General features: G+C 41.1%; 1 protein-coding gene across 4 annotated transcripts in view; it reads left to right on the top strand.

Moving 5' to 3' along the window:
- Positions 1-23,450, top strand: part of dgkb (diacylglycerol kinase, beta) — an 801,318-nt gene that overhangs the window by 238,230 nt on the left and 539,638 nt on the right. For all 4 annotated transcript variants that reach the window (XM_072575379.1, XM_072575382.1, XM_072575380.1 and 1 more), the window contains exon 8: positions 3,462-3,536. In XM_072575379.1, the coding sequence (XP_072431480.1) occupies positions 3,462-3,536 (75 nt within the window). The remainder of the gene's footprint in view (positions 1-3,461; positions 3,537-23,450) is intronic.

Raw genomic sequence — 23,450 nt, forward strand, 5'->3', positions numbered from 1 at the left:
TCACTTAGGCAGTCTGGATGCAAATGGATAAAAAAAAGTTACACTTCACAAATCTTCAGGTGGGTTTAGATCACAGAATTATAATTTTGATTTTGAGTCATGGGGATTTACTTCTACAAGACTCAAGAGTGACTGTATGAGCTGATGGTCTCAGCCTTTTTAGCCACAGCTCACAAGCCTGAATAGAACTCCACAAAGCACTTATACAGATGTGGTCCCTATCAATACTTCAATTATAGGGGAGCACACCACAGGGATAGTCCAGTAACTCTCATATTCTCATGAACCACATCAGTAGAAAACTGATGGACTATCCTGCCAAAATCTGGAAAACCAGCATTCATAATTATCTGACCAAATGGGCAATATGAATTCAGAATGGAGAAGATCACTGGAAGAATAGATTCCCTTCAATATGGAAGCAGGCCCTTTGGCCAAACAAGTCCACATCGACCCTCCGAAGAGAATCCACCCAGACCCATTCCCCTACATTTACCCCTGACTAACGCACCTAACACTTTGGGCAATTTAGCATGGCCGATTCTCCTGACCTGCACAACTTTGGAATGTGGGAAGAAGGAACAAACCCGCGCAAATGCAGGGAGAATATGCAAACTCCACACAGACAGTCGCACGAGGCAGGAATTGAACCTGGGTTCCTGGTGCTGTGAGGCAGCAGTGCTAAGCACTGAGCCACCGTACCACCCTAAGAGGACAGTGGCAAGAAGAAAGATATGAATAGCAGTGATGTCCAGCAAGTAGACTAGCATGACCATGAGACTGAAAGCAGATTTTAGCAACAGAAATCGCTTGTCACTGATCAGCTTACTATTGAGACTTCTGGGTACCTTGTGTTTACCACAGCTGGAGTTACAGCTGACATTATGGTGGCTGTCTATCTCTGAATAATTTCCTGAAACATTAACAGCACTTTCTGGCAAAACTGAGCAGGCCTGGCAGCGTGTGTGGAGAAAAGACAGAGTTCATGTTCCAGGTTCAGTGATCCTACTTCAGAACTGGATCAGTCCTGGTCCAATACTTACACCGTACTTACACTATCTTCCTTTCTCTAGCCTCTCTAAATTTAGGGTGTTGTTCCTGAAGTTTGTTTTAAGCTTGATAGTAATATTGTGAGAACCATGGGTGAGCAGATTGAAGTGACAACCGCAGTCGGAGTGAAAGGTCAGGAGGTTATAGTTGTATTCGTAAACTATAATGTGGAGGAGCTGCTGTTGGCCTGGGGTGCACAAAGTTAAAACCTCGCAAAACCAGGTTATAGTCCAACAGGTTTATTTGGAAGTACTTGATTTCAGTGTGCTGCTCCTTCTTCAGGTAACTAGTGGGGCAAGATCATAAGACACAGAATTTATAGCACAAGGTTAGTGTCATGCAATTAAAATGTTATATTGAACAAACTGAGATTGCTGTGAAGTCTTTCATCTTTTAGAATGGGTTGCAGGTTTTGGTTCATTAATATCTAAATCTCAGAACTTTTTAAAGTCACATTCTTGAGATAACTTAAGATTTTATAAAACAAGGTGACATTTCAGCTCAGACAATGAATCAAAGGTGTGAGGTTAGAGTCTGTCTGTATCCCAATCTTGAGTCAGACTGGTTCTATTTCCATTTATAAAATATTATATGGATTGACTGCCTGCAGGTTATGCACTTTTGGAGCAAAAATAGAATGTATCTGCAAATACAATTCTGCAAATGCAAACTCACTGCATAAATTTATTTGCATGTCCATGCGAGGGAGAGTGAGTGTGTGTGTGAGAATGTGAGGGGTGTATGCATGTGTGAATTCAGAATGGAGAAGATCACTGGAAGAATAGATTCCCTTCAATATGGAAGCAGGCCCTTTGGCCAAACCAGTCCACATCGACCCTCCGAAGAGAATCCAGTCTCCCTCGCATGGACATGCAAATAAATTTATGCAGTGAGTTTGCATTTGCAGAATTGTATTTGCAGATACATTCTATTTTTGCTCCAAAAGTGCATAACCTGCAGGCAGTCAATCCATATAATATAATATTTTATAAATGGAAATAGAACCAGTCTGACTCAAGATTGGGATACAGACAGACTCTAACCTCACACCTTTAATACATTGTCTGAGCTGAAATGTCACCTTGTTTTATAAAATCTTAAGTTATCTCAAGAATGTGACTTTAAAAAGTTCTCAGATTTAGATATTAATGAACCAAAACCTGCAACCCATTCTAAAAGATGAAAGACTTCACAGCAATCTCAGTTTGTTCAATATAACATTTTAATTGCATGACACTAACCTTGTGCTATAAATTCTGTGTCTTATGATCTTGCCCCACCAGTTACCTGAAGAAGGAGAGAGGGTCTGTGTGAGTATGTAAGAGCATGTGTGTGTGAGTGTATAGTGTAGTGGGATCACCTGTAGTGTGACATGAACCCAAGGTCCCGGTTGAGGCAATCTTCCTGGGTACTGAACTTGGCTATCAGTCTCTGTTTGGCCACTCTACATTGTTATCTGTCCTCAAGTCCGTCCTGGAGGATGGTTACCCGAAGATCTGAGGCCGAATGTCCCTGACCGTTGAAGTGTTCCCCAACTGGGAGGGAACACCCCTGCCTGGCGATTGTTGTGCAGTGTCCATTCATCCGTTGTCATAGTGTCTGCTTGGTCTTGCCAATGTATCATGTTTTGGGGAATCTTTGCCTGCAGGGTGTGAGATAGACAATATTTGGCTGAGCCACATGAGAACCTGCTGTCTGCATGGGGAGTAGTGTCCATGTGTAATGGCGGTATCCGTGTCAATACTCTGACACGTCTTGCAGTGGTTGCCATGACAGGGCTGTACTGTGTTGTGGTCAATGTCCTGAAGGCTGGGCAGCTTGCTGCCAACAATGATCTGTTTAAGGTTTGGCGGTTTAAGGTTAAAGGTGAGAAGTGGAGGTGTAGGGAAGGTCATGGAGAGGTGCTTAACCGCAATCTCGGTTTGTTCAATATATCGTCTTAATTGCATGACACTGACCTTTTGCTATCAATTCTGTCTTATGATCTTGCCCCACTAGTTACCTGAAGAAGGAGCAGCACACTGAAATCAAGTACTTCCAAATAAACCTGTTGGACTATAACCTGGTTTTGTGTGATTTTTAACTTCGTAAACTGTCACTACTGGTGTACTTCATTTCTATACCACTTAAATAATATACTTTTTCATCTGAATAATGAGCATGTGAGTACAGCGGATAAGACAATCAGCTGGAAAGGTAATAATTGTGATGACATCCATGTGGTGTCACATCCCTGTTAATACTATAAATGTTTCCATGACTGTTCTCTTTGTATTTCCTAAGATCACTTTTTCCTCCATGCACAAATATTTCAGTCTTTATAAAAGCTTCTCATGAAATGTTGTCAAAAGAAACACTAGAAATAAAAATTTGGATTGTTTCTTCAATGATTTTTTTTCCCTCTTCTCCAGGAACTTGACCAGATCATCAGTCAGATGATGCATGTAGCAGAATATCTTGAATGGGATGTGACGGAACTCAAACCAGTATGTAGTTTCAACTATCACTCACTTGGTGGTGCTATAAGAACACTGGTACATTTGGGCTGGAACCCTTAAAAACGCTTCTTAAATATCAATAATTGAAAGGATTCCATTTTAATAAAGATTTGCTTTTTGTGGAATTAAATATTTTTTAAGACAAAATGCTGCATGTTGTCCTTAGGGATGTTGCTGATCATTGACACTGAGATCTAAAGCCATGAATACCAGTTGTTGATAATTAGTGCACAGACATGAAGTTGTGTAAAAATATTCAGTAACTTGCTCAGACAGGTTTAGAATTCTAGGAGCAGTCCAGTGTCCCTGAGGGATATTTATTGACATATTGACAAGGCAGACGTTTTAGACTTTGATCAGCAGAAGTATAGGTTTGCATCAGAAGAGTAATAGAATATTTTTAGTAACAAAATGTACGATAGTCTGAAAAAAAGGTTTTAACAGTAATACTGTAATAAACCCAAGTGACGTCACGGTTCTTAGTCAGATATAGAACTTGAGACATGAATGTTTGCAACAGTCACAGAAACAACTTTCCAATGCATTGACCTTTCTGCCTCCTCCACTTGCATGTACAAGCAAAAACTACTTTCATGTATCAGAAACAATAACCAATAATAGAATGATTTCAGAGTAGTAATCTCAGGGTTCAGATTGTTTGTGACACATTTGCTTCTACAGTTCACAATGTCATTTGATTTCTCTCAGTTAAATTGTTGTAATTATTGCCAGTCATCTATTATTCTCTGTAATTAGCAAAAATACAAACAATTCTGTACATGATTTACCGTTTAAATTCTGTTCCAGTGAAGAATGGTTCTATTGTTGTGACAATCTGAAACAAGACTGTAATGTCACTGATATCTTTAGGTCATTACACAGCAATCTAATGAAAACAAATTGGAAGTGATTCTTTGTTGCTGAAGCATGTTGTTGATATCACCAGGGCACATGCAATTATGCCAAGAAATTGTGTCATTAATAACTTCTGGTGAATTATTTCCATTTTGGTTCTATATCTGCTTCCTGCTTTGCCACATTGTGCTCAAAGAGATTGTCAGTTAACTAATTCCAGATCTCATCAATACTGCTTTGGAATTAGTTCGTTTATCCAAGCATGATCTGACCGAATTTAATCTCATTCGCTTTGTTCCTTTTGCCCACTTGTTCTCCATGTTGTGAAACAGGTCATGTTGTATACGTCAACCTTTGAAACTTTGGAAACTCTTGCAAAAACAGGAGTCAACTTAGTTGCTGAGCCTAAAATGTGAACCATTGGCATGGGTATGGGTGGCCACCATTTTGAAATGTGAAAAAAAAGACAATTATTCATATTAAATTAAACCAAATTACTGAAGAAACTTTTACTATTAAAATGCCTTTAACCATAATTAAAGAGTTTTACCCCGATCAATTATTTTGACAACAGGCATACACTTCATCAGATTCATTCTTGTCTCACCTCAGTCTGGCATCACAGTAAGGATCCTTCACTGGATCAGGTGTAGCCAGTGTTGGTTTCATACTCATCATCCTCACAACAAATCATGTTCAGCGACATACATTGAATTGGATATTGCACATTTTTGAACAATCTAATAGTTTGTGCTTTAATACCATCATGCAGTTTGATGACAAAGCCGCGTAAAACATCAAATGTGGCAGAATACATATTTGCACTGTTTTTTTGTGAAGCTTTTCTCTACATCAATCATCTATCTAGTTGGTTCATGATATCAGTAGCATATTGAGAGAGATATCCAAAGATTTTAACCAAGGATTTAAACTCCCAAAATAAGTACAATTTATGTGGTATTTCTTTCCAAGTGTCTCTTCATCTCATTGAGATCCAAGCATGTCCTATATTAATAAACTGTACACTTCATGGAGCTCATTGGATTCCCAATTGTACATATTATTGATCCACAAATTCACTTCATACATATCCATCAAACCACTTCCACTGACATGCACAGGAATTCCAGCAGGGCACTTGATTTCCATAATGGGTATACACTTAAAAATTATCAGAGGCTTTAATTTTAGTCCATTGTCCAGTGTAGGCTATTATCATCGGACGTTGTGTCTTCTCACGTACTGTAGTTTTCTCAAGAACTGTTTCCAAACCTCCTCCTCCACAATTAGGTTCTTGAGTATGTCGGAATTCATGAGTATTTCATCCATGTTGGCAACACAGTATATTGGGTATTTCCGTTTCTTTCACTGTCTGATGAAGATTTACTGGAAACTGGTAATTTTATCATTGAGGTATTTTGGCAGTCTTTAGGTAATTTTGGTCTCCTGCCACAATACATCTTTGTTTTATAAAGCAGTGACAAGAACTAGCCATTTACTCGTTTTGCTGGGCTCACAGCCTCCTGGTGGTGTTATGACAACTATTGAGAACCCATTCTGACAAATGCTTCTCGTGATCAGGCAGGTGGCTTGTCCCTGTTCTCAAGGCGCATTTAAATCTTGGCTACATCCTTCAGTATAGATTCCTTCTTTCACATGACACCAGTTTTATCAACAACACCAAACTCCCTGACTACAGAAGTTATTTAATAAGTTTTTAAGTGTTTAGGGCCTTAAGCTTGAAACCAGCTCAATTCATCTTTACTTTTGTTGAACCTTTTCATTTCACTTTGTTGTTTGCTATATTCAATGTGTTCTTGTGGTTGAGCCTTCAACTCCTGTACGTGTTCACAACACAGCCCATGTAGTTTGCTGAATTCCTTGCACTAGTTGTGAGGTACCCGTAAGTAAAACACAAATTTGTTGCGTAGAAAATTCGAGACTGACTACTGCTGCAGATGAAGCATGTCATGGCTGAACTGACTGGATCAGTTTTAATGGTGAGTGCATGCATAAATATTTTTCTGGGACTTGAGAAATGCATCATCTTATAGCAAGGTCTACAATTGTTAGGTACCTTAAATGCTAGCTGTGCGGGGATTGTTAGCAATTCCTGCATGGAAAATCATGATTATTAAAGCAACTACAGGCATCCTAATGCTCAGGTATATTTTGTTAATCTGGCCTGCTTCTCTGGACAGGATTTTACATTATAAATGACTGTTTAGGAACAGTCCACTGAAGAGACATTGCAATGCAACAAGTCTCATTGCAAATTACTCTCACTTCAGTATCTGTTGATTGGAATTCCACAAATAATAACAAAATTCTGTGGATGCTGGAAAATCTGAAACAAGCACAAAGGGCTGGAGAAACTCAAGCGGGCGGGTAGAATCTATGGAGAGGGAAAAGTTAGTGTTTTGAATCCAGTGTGACTGTTCTTCAGAACTTGAAAGGGTTGGAAAATGGTCATGTTTATACATTTGATCAAGGCAGAGGAGGAGCAAGGGGAACTGATGGTGTGGAGAGTCATTACAAAAGGCAAGGGGGTTGTTATTAGTAGTGAAAAAGAAACAGCTGTAAAATAGATTTGAATTAAGATGTTAAAAGGAGAAAATGGGTCCACTCTACTGAAAGCAAAGTAAACAAGTTATCAACAATACAAGTCTCTGGTGAGGGTGGGTGGGGGAAGGGAAGAGTTGTGTAGATGAAGGTAATGAAAATGGTGGACAGATGTCAGGCTCTGAAGTTGTGGAATTCACTATGAAGTCTCAGAGGATCTAATGTGCCGAAGGGGAGAACACATTTCTTGAGCTTGCATTGTGCTTTATTGGAACACTGTAGCAGATCCAGGACAGAAATGTTAACATGAAAGAGTGAAGTGCTTTATTGAAATGGCAAAGGCAATTTAGCAAAAAACAATTTTCCAACCCCTTTCATAGTGTCATACTAGACTTGAAATGTTACCTTTTTTTTCTGAGTTTCTCCAGTACGTTCTGTGTTTGTTTTGGATTTCAACTAAATTGTTGTGAAGAAAAGAACTATCATCATGCAAGGAAATACAAACGACTGAAGTTCATTCTATTGTGAGTCTGTGCTTCATGAATTGTTTGTGTGAAGAGGTAGAAAACTGGTGCTGTGGCCACCTGACAGAAACCAGCTACGCACCTTCATTAGCTTGCACTTTGTCAGCCCTCAGAATGTTAGTTTATTTGGGAGACAAAGACACTACAGAGGGAGATCCTGCCCAACAAAGGAGAGAACCCTGTCTAAAAACCAAATACAGAGGAACCTCACTTATCCAGCATTCGATTATTAGGTTATCCAGCAAGATCGCAATATCCCGATGCTCGGCTAAACTATGTTATTCAGCATTCGAATATCCAGAATTCAAGTAACCGATCAAAATACTCCCTGCCTGTGTCATTTGGATAATCAGGGTTCCTCTGTCGCTGGAGGTGTGACTGTCCTTTTAGTTAAAGTCTTGCAGAATCAAGCTATATCTTCACAATAGTAGTGTTTACCTCCATCGAAATGGTGTTTTTGGATGGAGTAAGCTTTATTGAATTTGAATTTGAATTTGAATAAAGATGTCATAAACTTGCAATGTCATTTTCATTTATGAACCAACAATAAATAATAAATCCTCAGGCCTGCAATTCTTTCCAGATTTTGCAAAGCCAGTGCAATAGAGACTCTTCGGACCCTTTCAGCATCTAAGGCATGTTCTTATGTGGCTTGTGTGAAGGAGTGAAAGGATATTGCTGCAATTAAATTTCAGATTTGAGACATGAACATTTATTTTTTAAAAATCAAAGCTGTCCTGTGTCTTTTCTTGAGAGCCGTAGTATTCAAGGCACTACAACAGCACTGCAAAACACAACGTGTTGGTCAAAAAGAGTTAGAAAGGGGGAGACATCCGACTATCTCACCCAGGTGCATAACTTACATAGATGTCACTTTTGTGTGCATCCAGAAGACTTCAGTACAGTCCTCAATGAATACTTTGCATTTGTGCTTACTGTGTAAAAGGGCAATACAGGTATAGACATAAGGGTGGAGAGCTTTGAAATAATAGAAAAAAAATGACATTGTGATAGAGGAGGTGGCCGTAGTGATTGGAGCAAGGTGGATCTCACAGCATGAGTTCCCTGATTGGGGCTGTTAATCTGGTCCAATTGGGGAGCCCTGGCTGATAGATATAAACTGGAGTGTCCACTGCTTGTCACTGGCCACTCAGGTGTTTCCTTTCTTCCTGGTAGTGGAATATAAATAAAGATTTACACACTTGTTGTTCTTCACTGTGTCCGACACCTGCACATACATGACATGGGTGCTCGGGAAAAAATAAGCACTACCGCTGTTAGGCAGTCATGCAGAACGAAAAAAAGAAAAAGAAAGAAAAAAATAAACAAGAAAAATAAATATTCAGAGGTTCCCTTCTCTCTGAGAGCTGCCTCTGAGAGATTGGACCACTATGTGAACGACTCTCCATTTTCTGTTAAGGCGGGGTGTTGGGGGGACTGACCTCTGAACTGCCTCGACCACACAGTCAGTATGTCTTGTTACTGCTGTTGGTGTTTTGTACAGAGGAGGAGAGTTTTTTTTGTCTCTCCCCCTTGGTTCAGGTAGACTTTGCTTTGATTTCTTTATTGTTTATTGTGATCGTTTGTTTTCTGGGTTTCTTCCTGTTTAGTTCTATTAATTTGAAGCTGTGCTCAGCTGCGTAGGCAGGTACCACTGCTGTGCTGCTGCAGCCTGGGCCTGGTCTACTACCGCAGCCTGGGCCTTGCCTGCAACACAGCATTGCTGCTGCCTGGGCCTACCCACACCTGGGGCCCACTTCCACCACTGCTGCCGCCTGGGGCTTGCTTCAGAGAAAAAAAAAACAGAAGTGTCAGGGGATCTGTTCACTCTGTGAGCCAGCTCTGAGGTAGCTGCAGCAGCTGTAGTAGCATGCATGTGTAAATAAAGAGTGACTTGGTGACGGGATACTGGAGTTTGCAGAGTTATTTCAGTACTGAAGGTTTAACAGCCTTAAAAATGGACAGATCCTCAAGGTCATGTGAAATGTTGAGGGAGGCGAGTGAGATATTGGGGCCCTCGCAGTAATATTCAAATCTGCTCTGGCCACAAGTGAGGTGCTACAAGACTGGAGGACTGCTAATGTTGTCCAATTACTAAAGAATGCCCATTGACACAAACTGTCTGATCTATTCTAACTGTGCATGCTCACCTCTTAATTTGTTAAATGTACATCTGCGTTATAAAATTCTTAATAAAATGTTTTTAAACTACCTCTATTTAACAACTTTTTCCCTCTTCCCATGTCCTTTTTTTCATTGTTAATGGTTTGTTAGGTTTATTTAAATTACTTTTTTATTTTAATTTATTTCAGAGATTTTACTGCTACTGTGCATGCTCCTGCATATAAGTAAACACAGCCTATTGACAAAAAAATAAAAGGGACAGACCAGGAAATTACAGGCTAGTTGATCTAATCTCAGTGAAGTCATTTGATAGATTTCTAAGAGATAAAGTGTCATGTCCTTGTATCGGCTCAGATCAATCATTTAGCACTGATTTGTTAAAGGAATTTCATGTTTGTCACATGTAATTTAATTTATTTGAGGAGGTAGCTAAGAGTGTAATGAAGATGTAATGTATTTGATATGGTCTGTATGGACTTCAGCAAGGCAGTTAATAAAGTCCCTCATGGCAGACAGCTTGAGATAGTAAGAGCCTATTAAATCCAATGCTGGTTGAGTCTCAATTGGAGTTCTGCATGCAAACCTGCTCACCATGTTATAGGAAGGATGTGATTGCATGAGAGTGGGTACAGAGGAGATTTACCATGATATTGCTTATGTTGGAAGGTTTGAGCAATGAGAAAAAAAAGATTGGGTAACCTAAACTGTTTTTCTTTGAGCAATGCAGATTAAGAGAGGTCCTGGTAAAGGTGTATAAGATTATGAAGGGCATAGATAGGGTGCTTATAAATGCACTTTTTTCTTAATGGAGGGTCAATAACCTGGAAGCTAAGAAGAGTAGAGTTAGAATTTTTTTTTCACCCAGTAGATGATGGGAGTCTGAAACTCACTGCGAAAAAGCATGGTTGAGCAACAAACTCTCCACATTTAAGCAATATTTAGATATTTACTTGTGTTGCCAACTATGGACCAAGAGCTGGAAAATTGGGTGGATGTAGTCAGATCTTTTTTGATCGGTGTGAATGTGATGGCCCAAATATCCTCCTCCTCCGCTGGAAATATGAGTCGTTAGATGAAAATACTCAGATGAAAATAATTCCTGGTCCAATCTTCACCAATTCTTCCTGACACCAGGAAGGTGATACTAGGGCGGTACGGTGGCTCAGTGGTTAGCACTGCTGCCTCATAGCACCAGGGACCCGGGTTCGATTCCATCCTCGGACGACCGTCTTTGTGGGGTTTGCACATCTCCCTGTGTCTGTGTGGGTTTCCTCTAAGTGCTCCAGTTTCTTCCCACAATCCAAAGATATTCAGGTTAGGTGAATTAGGTAAAAACAATGACTGCAGATGCTGGAAACCAGAGTTTACATTATAACGGTGCTGGAAAAGCACAACCATTCAGGCAGCATCCGAGGAGCAGTAAAATCGACATTTTGGGCAAAATCCCTTCTTCAGGAATACAGGAGGTTAGGTGAATTGGCCATGCTAAATTGCCCATAGTGTTCAGGATGTGTAGGTTAGATGCATTAGTCAGGGGTAGGTGTAGCGTAATAGGGTAGGGTTATGGATCTGGGTGGATTACTCTTCGGAGGGTTGGTGTGGGCTTGTTGGGCCGAAGGGCCTGTTTCCACACTGTAGGGATTCTAAGTTCTAAAACCAGTGGTCTTTCCCCACTCTTCCTTTGTCCACTTCATCTCTATTCTCCCTCTCTTCCATTTTTTATATTCATATTCGACTCTGCTGTCTCTTTTTATCTTTCCCACTTGCACATACGTCATGTCACAGAATGGATCTTCAGTCAATAGTTTTATACTTTAAAACTGGAAAAAGTAGGCTGCAAATGCTAGCCACTTATAGGACACCTGACATCACTTGTGGATTTAAATGATTTATCCTTCTTGAGGAAACAAAAGGAACATTGCAGATTGACACAGAACCAGAAAGGATTTATTAAATTGAATGATTCTTTCAGAAATAAGGACACAAGTTGTCTCAAACACCATGTTAAATAATAGTCCAGGTTATTTTACTCAATATACAAATCATTGTATGATTAGAAAAAAGAAGGACTTTGAACTTGTGGAAGTCATATGATCAGTGAGCCATTTTTATAATCTGTTTTTTAAATCCAGTTCAAAGCTGTTTGCAGACAATGGACCACCAGAAGCCACAGTATTAGCTGAAAGTCAGTCAGCAGCCAAAGAAATGAACAGCAATACCTTGATGGAGGGTGAAGGGAGACAACTTCTCCAACTGTCCCTACTTCAAGATCACTTGAGAACCAACCTCCTTGATATTTTGCAGAAGAAGCTTCAGAGCCTGCTAGGAATCCTTTGCTTTACAAGATCCTTAGTTCATCTTTAAAGCATCGGCTTCCTCCAAGAAGCCAGGCCAACCTTGTTGGAGATGGATAGTATAAACCAGATATACTATGATCTGCAATGGCTTTACTGGATTTGTGTGTAATCAGTATTTTGTTTTTGTTTTACTGCTGCACAGATCACCAGTGTCCCTTGGGAATATTGCCTTTAATCAGTCTTTGTGTGTGCATATGTGTCTGTGTGTATGCATGCCTAGGTGAGTGTAGAGATGATGTGCTTCACTTTCAGGATGAAAGAGTGAGAACTAAATGCTTCCTCTGTTTTAAAACTTGCTGCTTGAAAATTTAACATTCACCAAGGATAAGAAAGATCACACCTTTTACTGCAAAACATGCTGAGACGTTGTAGTCATGGACATCTGGTTGTGAGGATACACATCCATCAGGTTAGATTACCTACAGTGTGGAAACAGGCCCTTTGGCCCAACAAGTCCACAGCGACCCTCCGAGGAGTAACCCACTGAAACCCATTTCCCTCTGACTGATGCAACTAACACTACGGACAATTTAGCATGGCCAATTCACCTGCACATCTTTGGACTGTGGGAGGAAACCAGAGCAAACCCAAGCAGACATGGGGAGAATATGCAAACTCCACACAGACAGTTGCCCGAGGCTGGAATTGAACCTGGGACCCTGGTGCTGTGAGGCAGCAGTGCTAACCACTGAGCCACCGTGCCATCTTCCAGGTACAGCCATTTCACTCAATTGGACTGCTAAGCTACCAACCTCTACTTGCGCTACCAGTTGTTGGAAGCTGGTTACCATTCTTAATTGAACAGCAGCCCCTAAATTGGCTATTGCCTGTGAAATATAGCCTGGTTCACAACTCCCACAGGTGTGTGGTTGACACGCTCACCACCTTCAGACCTAGAAACCTTGGAAAGTCCCATTTCTGGAATTCTCTCTACTCCTACATCTCTCCTTTCTTAAAGATGCCCCTAAAAATGTACCTCTCTACTTGTCCTCATATCTCCTTATGTAGCCGGTGCCAAATTTTGTTTGATAACACTCCTAGAAAAGGTTTTGGCTGATTGACTTCAGTCAAGGTGCTAAGCAAATACAAGTGCTTGTTGTCAGCGAGCTCTCCAAGTGAAGCATAAAGTTTGAAATGCAAATTTTGTTGCTGCTGGAAGGTAAAAATGGATAAAAAGAAATCTGTGCTGCCGAAGGAAATGAAAGTGAGATCCAGGAAATATAGCTTGTTTATAAATTTTATATGGAATTTGAAGTGCCCTCAGCTTTCTTCCTTTACACATTCTGCAACAAAAACCCGCCAAAGATGCATAGTCGGACCTGGTAAATCTATTTCAATTAGGAAAATTCAATCCTGTTTTGTAGCAAAAATTAGCATGCTAATGAGACATTCATTCTTTATATCAGTGTTTCATAAAACAACTAATCACCAGGTAATTCAGTTGATTAGTTGTTCTATGAAATATTGATATGTTGAATTAAAGTGCCTTGTCACTTGTTCATTCACATGGGAGCTATCTCTTTCAGGGCACCTTGATTGCACTAATACTGCTGTCGCTGATACTCAAACTAGACAATATAAATTTCCTACAAATATTTCACTAGAAAATGGTGCAACTGAACTGAAACTTGTGACAACATTGTTTGGTACCCTAGCCCACGAGTCAAATCAATCACTGCCTTTAATAGATTGGTGATATGTAAACAGCTCTGTTGTTATTCAGAACTGTTCTTATTTTAAATATAGGGATACTCCACCTTCCAATATTTTACGAAAACAAGTGACTGATCATCTGTATAAGGGAGCATTGAATAGGCTACTTCTCCATTTTGAAACATAAAACATGCGCATTCAGTGAAGACCATGAACAGGCCAATTATTTTATCACCAATTAATATAGAAAAGCAATTGACTATCTTATTAACCCAGTAAACAACTCAAAATTTATTAGAATTCTTAGAGGAGCTAACAGGTAAGATTGATAAAGGGGAAGCAGAGGGTGTCATCTATAGTTTCTAATCAGTCTGTTAAGGAATATCATCATATGCACCTCTGGAGCAGGAGCTTTAACCCAAGAATCCTAGCTTGAAGGTAGGGGCACTAACACTATGCCACTTAGAGCCCTTAGCTATGGATGTAATATATTTGTATTTCCATAAGGTGCTTTATAAGGTACAACATGTTCAGCTGTGTTCCAAGACAAGAGCATATGGTGCTGAAAGTCGTATGTGCGCATAGATAGTGTATTGGTTATTGAATAGAAGGCAAGAGTGTTGTGATAAAAGGCGGCATTTTCAGGATGGCAGTTTATAACTGGTGGAGTGCCACAGGGATTAGTACTGTGGCCACAACTATTTACATTATGTATTAATAACTTGGATAAGAAAAGTCAATGTACTGTCATCACACATGTAGATGAGACAAAAATAGGTGGGAAGCCAAGTGATGAGGAAGACAATCTGCAAATAGATACTGTCAGGTTAAGCAAGTGGGCAAAAGTTTGGTAGATTGTATATAATGTGATGGTCATGCACTTTGGCAGGAAGAATAGAAGAGCTGAATATTAGTTGAATGGTGAAAGAAGCAAAACGCTAATGAATGGTGAGATTTGGGAGTGTATGTAGAAATCACAAGCTAGCAAATCTGATCAGTGGATAATAGGAAAGGCAGGAGAAATCTAGACCTTTACTTCAAAAGGAATTGAATATAGAGTCATAGAGATGTACAGCATGGAACAAACCCTTCGGTCCAACCCGTTCATGCTGACCAGATATCCCAACCCAATCTAGTCCCACCTGCCAGCACCTGGCCCATACCGCTCCAAACCCTTCCTATTCATATACCCATCCAAATGCCTTTTAAATGTTGCAATTGTACCAGCCTCCACCACATCCTCTGGCAGCTCATTCCATACACATACCACCCTCTGTGTGAAAAGGTTGCCCCTTAGGTCCCTTTTATATCTTTCCCCTCTCACCCTAAACCTATGCCCTCTAGTTCTGGACTCCCCGACCCCAGGAAAAAGACTTTGCCTATTTATCCTATCCATGCCCCTCATAATTTTGTAAACCTCTATAAGGTCACCCCTCAGCCTCCGACACTCCAGGGAAAACAGCCCAAGCCTGTTCAGCCTCTCCCTGTAGCTCAGATCCTCCAACCCTGGCAACATCCTTGTAAATCTTTTCTGAACCCTTTCAAGTTTAACAACATCTTTCCGATAGGAAGGAGACCAGAATTGCACGCAGTATTCCAACAGTGGCCTAACCAATGTCCTGTACAGCCGCAACATGACCTCCCAACTCCTGTACTCAATATTCTGACCAATAAAGGAAAGCATACCAAACTCCTCCTTCACTATCCTATCTACCTGCAACTCCACTTTCAAGGAGCTATGAACCTGCATTCCAAGGTCTCTTTGTTCAGCAACACTCCCTAGGGCCTTACCATTAAGTGTATAAGTCCTGCTAAGATTTGCTTTCCCAGAAGAAAAACTACACAAACCAGTTAGATCATAGTTGGAATACTGTGAACAGTTTTTTTCTACTTTATCTAAGAAATGATATATTGGCATTGTAAACAGTTCAGAGGAGGCTGATTCTGGGTATGAAGTGTCAGTCTTATGAGGGGAGGTTGAGTAGGTTGAGCCTGTACTCATCTGGGTTTAGCGGTATGAGAGGTGACCATTGTTGAAACAAAACAATAAAACAACAGGGAGAACTACCCATTTGGATACAGAACTGGCTTGAAGGTAGGAGACAGAGGGTGGTGGTGGAGGGTTGCCTTTCAGACTGGAGGCCTGTGACCAGTGGTGTGCCACAAGGATCGGTACTGGGTCCACTGCTTTTTGTCATTTATATAAATGATTTGAATCTGAGCAGAGCAGGTATAGTTAGTAGGTTTGCAGATAACACAAAAATTGGAGATGTCATGGACAGCAAAGGAGGTTACCTCAGAGTACAACGGGATCTTGATCAGATGGGCCAGTGCACCGAGGAGTGGCAAATGGAGTTTAATTTAGGTAAATGTGAGGTGCTACATTTTGTAAAGGCAAATCTTAGCAGTACTTATACACTTACTGGTAAGGTCCTGGGGAGTGTTGCTGAAAGTAGTCACAGGTGGATAGGATAGTGAAAAAAGTGTTTGTTATGCTTTCCTTTCTTGGTCAGAGCATTGAGTATAGGAGTTGGGAGGTTATGTTGTGGCTGTACAGGAAATTGGTTAGGCCACCTTTGGAATATTGTGTCCAGTTCTGGTCTCTTTCCTATCAGAAGGATGTTGTGAAACTTTAAAGGGTTCAGAAAAGTGTTAAAAAGATGTTGCCAGGGTTGGAGTTTTGAGCTACGGGTTGGGGCTGAATAGCCTGGGGCTATTTTCCTTGGAGCTTTGAAAGCTCCAGGGTGACCTTATAGAGGTTTACAAAATCATGTATCATGGATAGGGTGAATAGTCAAGGTCTTTACCACAGGGTAGGAGAATCCAGAACTAGAGGGCAAAGATTCAAGGTGAGAGGAGAAAGATTTAAAAGGGACCCAAGGGACAACTATTTCATGAAGAGGGAGGTGCGTGTATGGAATGAGCTGCCAGAGGAAGTGGTGGAGGCTGGTGCAATTACAATATTTAGAAGGCATTTGAATCTGTGTATAACTAGGAAGCATTTAGAAGGATAAAAGCAAATTACTGCGGATGCTGGAATCTGAAACCAAAAGAGAAAATGCTGGAAAATCTCAGCAGGTCTGGCAACATCTGTAAGGAGAGAAAAGAGCTGATGTTTCGAGTCTAACCGACCCTTTGTCAAAGGGTTTAGAAGGATATTGGCCAAACATTAGCAATTGGGACTAGATTGGTTTAGGATATCTGCCGGCATGGACGAGTTGGACCAAAGGGTCTGTTTCCATGCTATACATCTCTAACTTAAGTACGTTCAAGGTTGAGATACAAATATTTAATCAGGAAGGGAATCAAAGGCAGGAAAGTGGAATTGAGGATTACCAGATCAATTGTGATTTCATTGAAAGGCAAAGCAGATTGCTGGGCTGAATGGCCTACTTCTACTCCTGTTTCTGATGGTCTTTACATGGAAGAAAGGCAGTCGAATGGTGTTGATGCATAGAATTTAGTCGGTGTTTAATGAGAAGATTCAAACTTGAAAGATTTGTGGCTCTTACATAACCAATTGAGGAGGGCTGTTTGATTCCCTTGTTTTTAACCCCTTTCAGTTAGTTCCAGAAATACCTTTTTGTTTCTCTTTATCACACAGCTATCACACTAAAATTGAATTAACTCGATGAAGGTGACATGGATTAGCCATGCTGAATTGCCCATAGTTTCCAGAGATATGCAAGCTAGTTGGATTTGCCATGGGAATTGCAGGGTTACAGGGTTAGGTGAGGGGATGGGTCTATATGGGATGCACTTCAGAGAGCTGAATGGCCTGCTTCCACACTGTAGGGATTCGAAGATAAAGGGACCAATTCCAAGGTTTTCTTGAGTGAAAGAGTGATATGGTTTATTGCCTAATACCATGCAAAGATAATTGACAACAAACGCACATAAACAGAGGTAGTAAGCTAGATGTGAAGCTGTGTCTATACAGACTGGAAGAGAAAGGTCGTTGGAGTTTCTACTTTTAACAGTTCTGAATTGAGAGTCCTGAGTCTCAACTGTTCAACTGTTGTTCTTGTTTAGTCAGGAATGGGAAGCTTGCAGATACCCTTGATTTATCAGTGAGTGGTGTTTTTTAACAAGTTGCTATTTCACTGGCACTGGGTTGTGATATTGGGAGAGAGGGAAAGCAGGGTTCAGTATCTTTGCTGTCATCTATGTTGCCTTCTCTCACCTTTGTTTCTCAAAGCTTTCTGTTAATCTGCAGTCCCTCGTGGTTTCTCTTTGTTTACGTCATTGTTCCATTCCATCCATCCTCAATATGTGAAATTATCAAACAAGTGTGAGCAAAACAAGAGGTGCTAATTTCTTGATGCCCCACTAACTTTCATCAATCTTTTGAAGTAAATGTTTTGTATATAACACATGGCTTGTCTGGACTTGTCAGGTCAGCACAGCACTCAGTTTAGGTTGGTATGGTCTTTTCAAGAAGCCTCAGGTCTTAAAGTTAATTTATCGGGGTTTAGTATTGATTGCAATCATGGCAGTCTGCAGAGTAGTTGATCTTGCTTGTGTTCTGCAAGGATGGTAAAGAATAAGCAAAGGGAAAAGGGATGAAGGAAACATCAGAACCACGTGTAGATTAGAATTAGGATTATTATACCGTATACTCAAGTATAGTGTCAAAAGTGTGCAAAGATACCATTCCCAGCCCTAAATCTTAAGTACGAAATAGAAAAATAAAGAAATACAGATAAAAGTTTAAAGTTAAAAATCACACAACACCAGGTTATAGTCCATCAGGTGGTTGTGGAGTATAAGATCGTAAGACACAGCATTTATAGCAAAAGTTTACAATGTGAAATAACTGAAATTATATATTTAAAAAGACCTGGATTGTTTGTTCAGCCTCTCATCTTTAGGAATGACCATGTTGGTTTCAATTCTTTCATATGTAAATCCCAGGACGTTTTTTAAAGTTACAGTCTCAAGCAAACTTTAACAATAGGTGCCATTTCAGCTCAGATAATGCATTGAAGGTGTGAGGTTAAATTCTGTCCATCTGTGTCCCGATGTCCTTTAAAAAGGATTTACAGAATCTTAGATTCATGCAGTTTTTGAGCAAAATAAAATGTAATTCTGCAAGTACGTATTCACCCCAAAAAGAGAGAGTGAGTGAGTGAGTGAGTGTTGGGTTGGTTGGGGGAAGCGGGGACAGGTGGCGGGGTGAGGTGTGTGAGTGTAAAGGGGCTTAAATCTGTGAGAGGGTGCCTGTGTGGTTGTGAGTGTAGGTGTGTATGTGTGAGCGTATGAGAGAGGGTCTGTGTGTGTGTGTGTTGTGCAGTGGGGTCACCTGCAGGGTGACATGAACCCAAGGTCCCAGTTGAGGCCATCCTCATGGGTACCGAACTTGGCTATCAGCCTCTGCTCGGCCACTTTGCATTGTTGCCTGTCCTGAAGTCCGCCTTCGAGGATGGTCACCTGAAGGTCTGAGGTTGAATGTCCTGGGCCACTGAAGTGTTCCCTGACTGGGAGGGAACACTCCTGCCTGGTGATTGTTGTGTGGTGTCTATTCATTCGTTGTTGTAACATCTGCTTGGTCTTGCCAATGTACCATACCTCAGGGCATCCTTGCCTGCAGCATATGGGATAGACAATGTTGGCAGTGTCACATGAGCACTTGTCACGTATGTGGTGGGTGGTGTCCCTATGTGTAATGGTGATATTCTTGTCAACACTTTGACATGTCTTGCAGTGTCTGCTGTGACAAGATTGTATAGTGTTGTCCTGAAGATTGGGCAGTTTGCTGTGAACAATGATCTGTTTGAGATTTGGTGGTTGTTTAAAGGTGAGCAGTGGAGGTGTAGGGAAGGTCCTGGCGAGGTGCTCATCCTCATCGATAACGTGTTGCAGGCCGCGAAGAACATGGTGTAGTTTTTCGGCTCCTGGGAAGTACTGGACAACAAAGGGTACCCTGTCGGTTGCAGCTCGTGTCTGGCTCCTGAGGTGGTCATTATGTGGTACATCTGAACTGGCAGTCGATGAGTTGAGCATCATACCCCATTCTTATGAGGGCATCCTTGAGTACTTCCAAGTGTCCGTCACATTCCTCCTCATCTGAACAAATCCTGGGTGTGCGTAGGGCTTGTCCATAGGGATGGCTGTTTTAACATGTTTTGGGTGGAAGCTGGAGAAGTGTAGCATCGTGAGATTATCTGTGGGTTTGCGGTAGAGTGAGGTGCTGATGGAGATGCATGTGTCCAAGAATGAGACAGATTCTAAAGAGTAAGCCATGGTGAGTTTGATGGTGGGCTGAAACTTGTTGATATCACTGTGTAGTTGTTTCAGTGACTCTTCACCATGGGTCCAGAGGAAGAAAATGTCATCAATATATCTGGTGTATAGTGTTGGTTGGAGGTCCTGTGTAGAGAAGAAGACTTATTCGAACCCGTGCATGAAGATGTTGGCATTTTGGGATGCAAATTTGGTCCCCATGGCTGTTCCTTGTGTCTGGATGAAGAACTGGTTGTCAAAGATGAAAACGTTGTGGTCGAGGATAAAATGGAGGAGTCTTAGGATGGTGCTCAGAGATTGGCAGTTGTTGGTGTTGAGTACTGAGGCTGTTGCCACGATGCCGTCATTGTGGGGGATGCAGGTGTAGAGTGCTGAAATGACCATTGTGACGAGGAATGTTCCCGATTCAACTGGTCCGTGGGTTCTGAGTTTCTGTAAGAAATCTGCAGTGTTGCGACAGAAGCTGGGGCTCCCCTGTACAATGGGTTTCAAGATACCTTCAACAGTTAAAAGTTCAACATTACAGTTCTTCTGTTGAATTTTATCAATAGACAGATTGAATTGAATGGTCTGTTCTTGTGTTGTGACTTTGCTTCACTCTTTCTCCTTCCCCAAATTTTCCGTTGTTTTATTTTATCTCTCCTAATTCCTTTCCTGTCCATCTGGCATATGGAGAGGCTGCAGGGTGTGATTATTTATTAGAACATAGAACATAGAACATTACAGCGCAGTACAGGCCCTTCGGCCCTCTATGTTGCACCAACCAGTCAGACCAATCTGAAGCCCATCTAACCTACACTATTCCATGTACGTCCATATGCTTGTCCAATGACGACTTAAATGCACTTAAAGTTTGTGAATCTACTCCCGTTGCAGACAAAGCATTCCATACCCTTACTACCTCTGACATCTGTCCTATATCTATCACCCCTCAATTTAAAGCTATGCCCCCTCATGCTTGGCGTTATCATACTTGGAAAAAGGCTCTCCTGTCCACCCTATCTAACCCTCTGATTATCTAATATGTCTCTCAACTCTCTACCTTCTTCTCTCTAACGAAAACAGCCTCAAGTCCCTCAGCCTTTCCTCATAAGACCTTCCTTCCATACCAGGAAACATTCTAGTCAATTTCCTCTGCATCCTTTCCAAAACTTCCACATCCTTCTTATAATGCGGTGACCAGAACTGTACACAATATTTCAAGTGCGGCCGCACCAGAGTTTTGTACAGCTGTAGCATAACCTCACGGTTCCAGAACTCGATCCATCTATTAATAAAAGCTAAAATACTGTATGCCTTCTTAACAACACTGTCAACCTGGATGGCAACTTTCAAGGATCTGTGTACCTGGACACCAAGATCTCTCTGCTCATCCACACAACCAAGAATCTTACCATTAGCCCAGTACTTTGCATTCCGGTTACTCCGACCAAAGTGAATCACCTCACACTTGTCCACATTAAACTCCATTTGCTACCTCTCAGACCAGTTCTGCAGCTTATCTATGTATCTCTGTAACCTACAACATCCTTCATCACTATCCACAACTCCACCGACCTTAGTATCATGTGCAAATTTACTAACCCACCTTTCTACGCCCTCATCGAGATCGTTTATAAAAATGACGAACAGCAGTGGATCCAACACCAACCCTTGTGGTACACCACTAGTAACTGGACTCCAGGATGAACATTTCCCATCAACAACCACCCTCTGTCTTCTTTCAGCAAGCCAATTACTGATCCAAACTGCTATATCTCCCACAATCACATTCCTCCGCATTTTGTACAATAGCCTACTGTGGGGAACTTTATCGAACACCTTGCTGAAATCCATGTACACCACATGAACTGGTTTATTCTCATCCACCTGTTTGGTCACCTTCTCAAAAGAACTCAATAAGGTTTGTGAGGCACGACCTACCCTTCACATAACCGTGCTGACTATCCCTAATCAAATTATTCTTTTCTAGGTGGTTATAAATCCTGTCTCTTATAACCTTTTCCAACACTTTACCAACAACTGAAGTAAGGCTCACTGGTCTATAATTACCAGGGTTGTCTCTATTCCCCTTCTTGAACAGGGGAACCACATTTGCTATCCTCTAGTCTTCTGGCACTGTTCCAGTAGACAATGACGATTTAAAGATCAATGTCAAAGGCTCGGCAATCTCCTCCTTGGCTTTCCAGAGGATCCTCGGATAAATCCCATCAGGCCCAGGGGACATATCTATTTTCTCACACTGCAGGATTTCTAATACCTCATCCTTGTGAACCTCAATCCCACCTAGTCTAGTAGCCTCTATCTCAGTATTCTCCTCGACAACATTGTCGTTTTCTAGAGTGAATACTGTCGAAAAATATTCATTTAGTGCTTCCCTTATCTCCTCTGACTCCACACACAATCTCCTAATCCTTGATTGGCCCTAATCTTACTCTCATCATTCTTTTATTCCTTCAATACCTATTTTTCAGCCCTTACATACTATATTGCTCACTTCTGATCATTGGAGTCGAATGAAGCTGGAAAGAGTCACCCACATTCTTGGCCACCAAAAAAGAAGAAAATAGTATTTCTGAAAAGATAGTTAGAGATTTTAATGAACTCGAGAGAAATTGCCTTTACCTAACCGCACACCCAGTGATGTCTGCAACGCTTTTCTTTACAGGAATGCACATTTTAAATGGCAAACAGAAAGCATTGGGTCAAAATTTGTTCTTTGTGTAAATTGTCCTTAATTGCTGCATATCCAGTTTCTTCTTAATTCTGTGCATGTTTCTGTGATGTAACCAGAAACTGGGTCTTTATTGTCTCAGACAGATGGATTTTGAGCTTGTAATTAAGTAGAATTAAAGGTATATCACCATAAATAGAAGATGTTTCAAAAGCTACATTTCAGCTGCATTCTTCATTCCTCTGCCTGAATATCGGCTTGACCAACAATCCCATAATCTCTACCATGGGTAGAGCATTGAGGCAGGGGTTGAACCCTCCCCAGCAAGAGCTGGGATATAATGCCATGCACAGCATCTTTCTGATTGACACTGGCTATCCAGCCAGTTAAGCCAACTGCTCCCCAATGAGGTGTTCTAGTTGCTGTGATAACATACATGAATGTTGTAGTCGCAGAGCTACAAACAGTGACGGTAGTGGCTTCGATGTTCTTTCCTTCTTCATAGCTGACTAGGCCTGCTCTTACTGACTGTTATTAGCTACATTGGAAGGATTTACATGTTGACACATAACCTGTTTGGCCACAATATGAACACAGCTTCCTTGACCATCAAGTTCTGAAGTGGCGCAATGCTTGTCAGATGAGGACTCTGGATCTGTTTTCGATAGAGTCTAGAAGGATGAAGGGGGGAGCAGGGGGGTGGTATAGAAACTTACAGAATACTGAAAGGCCTACACTGAGAGGATGTGGAGCTTAGGACCCAAAGGCACTGCATCATAGCGAAGGGATGACTTTTTAGATCTGACATAAGGAGGAATACCTTCAGACAGAGGGGTTTCATCTGTGGAACGCATTGCTACAGAATGCTGTGGTGGCCACATCATTGAGTGCATTGAAGACAGAGATAGAA

This window comes from Chiloscyllium punctatum, chromosome 8 (genome assembly GCF_047496795.1).
Source record: "Chiloscyllium punctatum isolate Juve2018m chromosome 8, sChiPun1.3, whole genome shotgun sequence".
Classification (NCBI taxonomy): domain Eukaryota; kingdom Metazoa; phylum Chordata; class Chondrichthyes; order Orectolobiformes; family Hemiscylliidae; genus Chiloscyllium; species Chiloscyllium punctatum.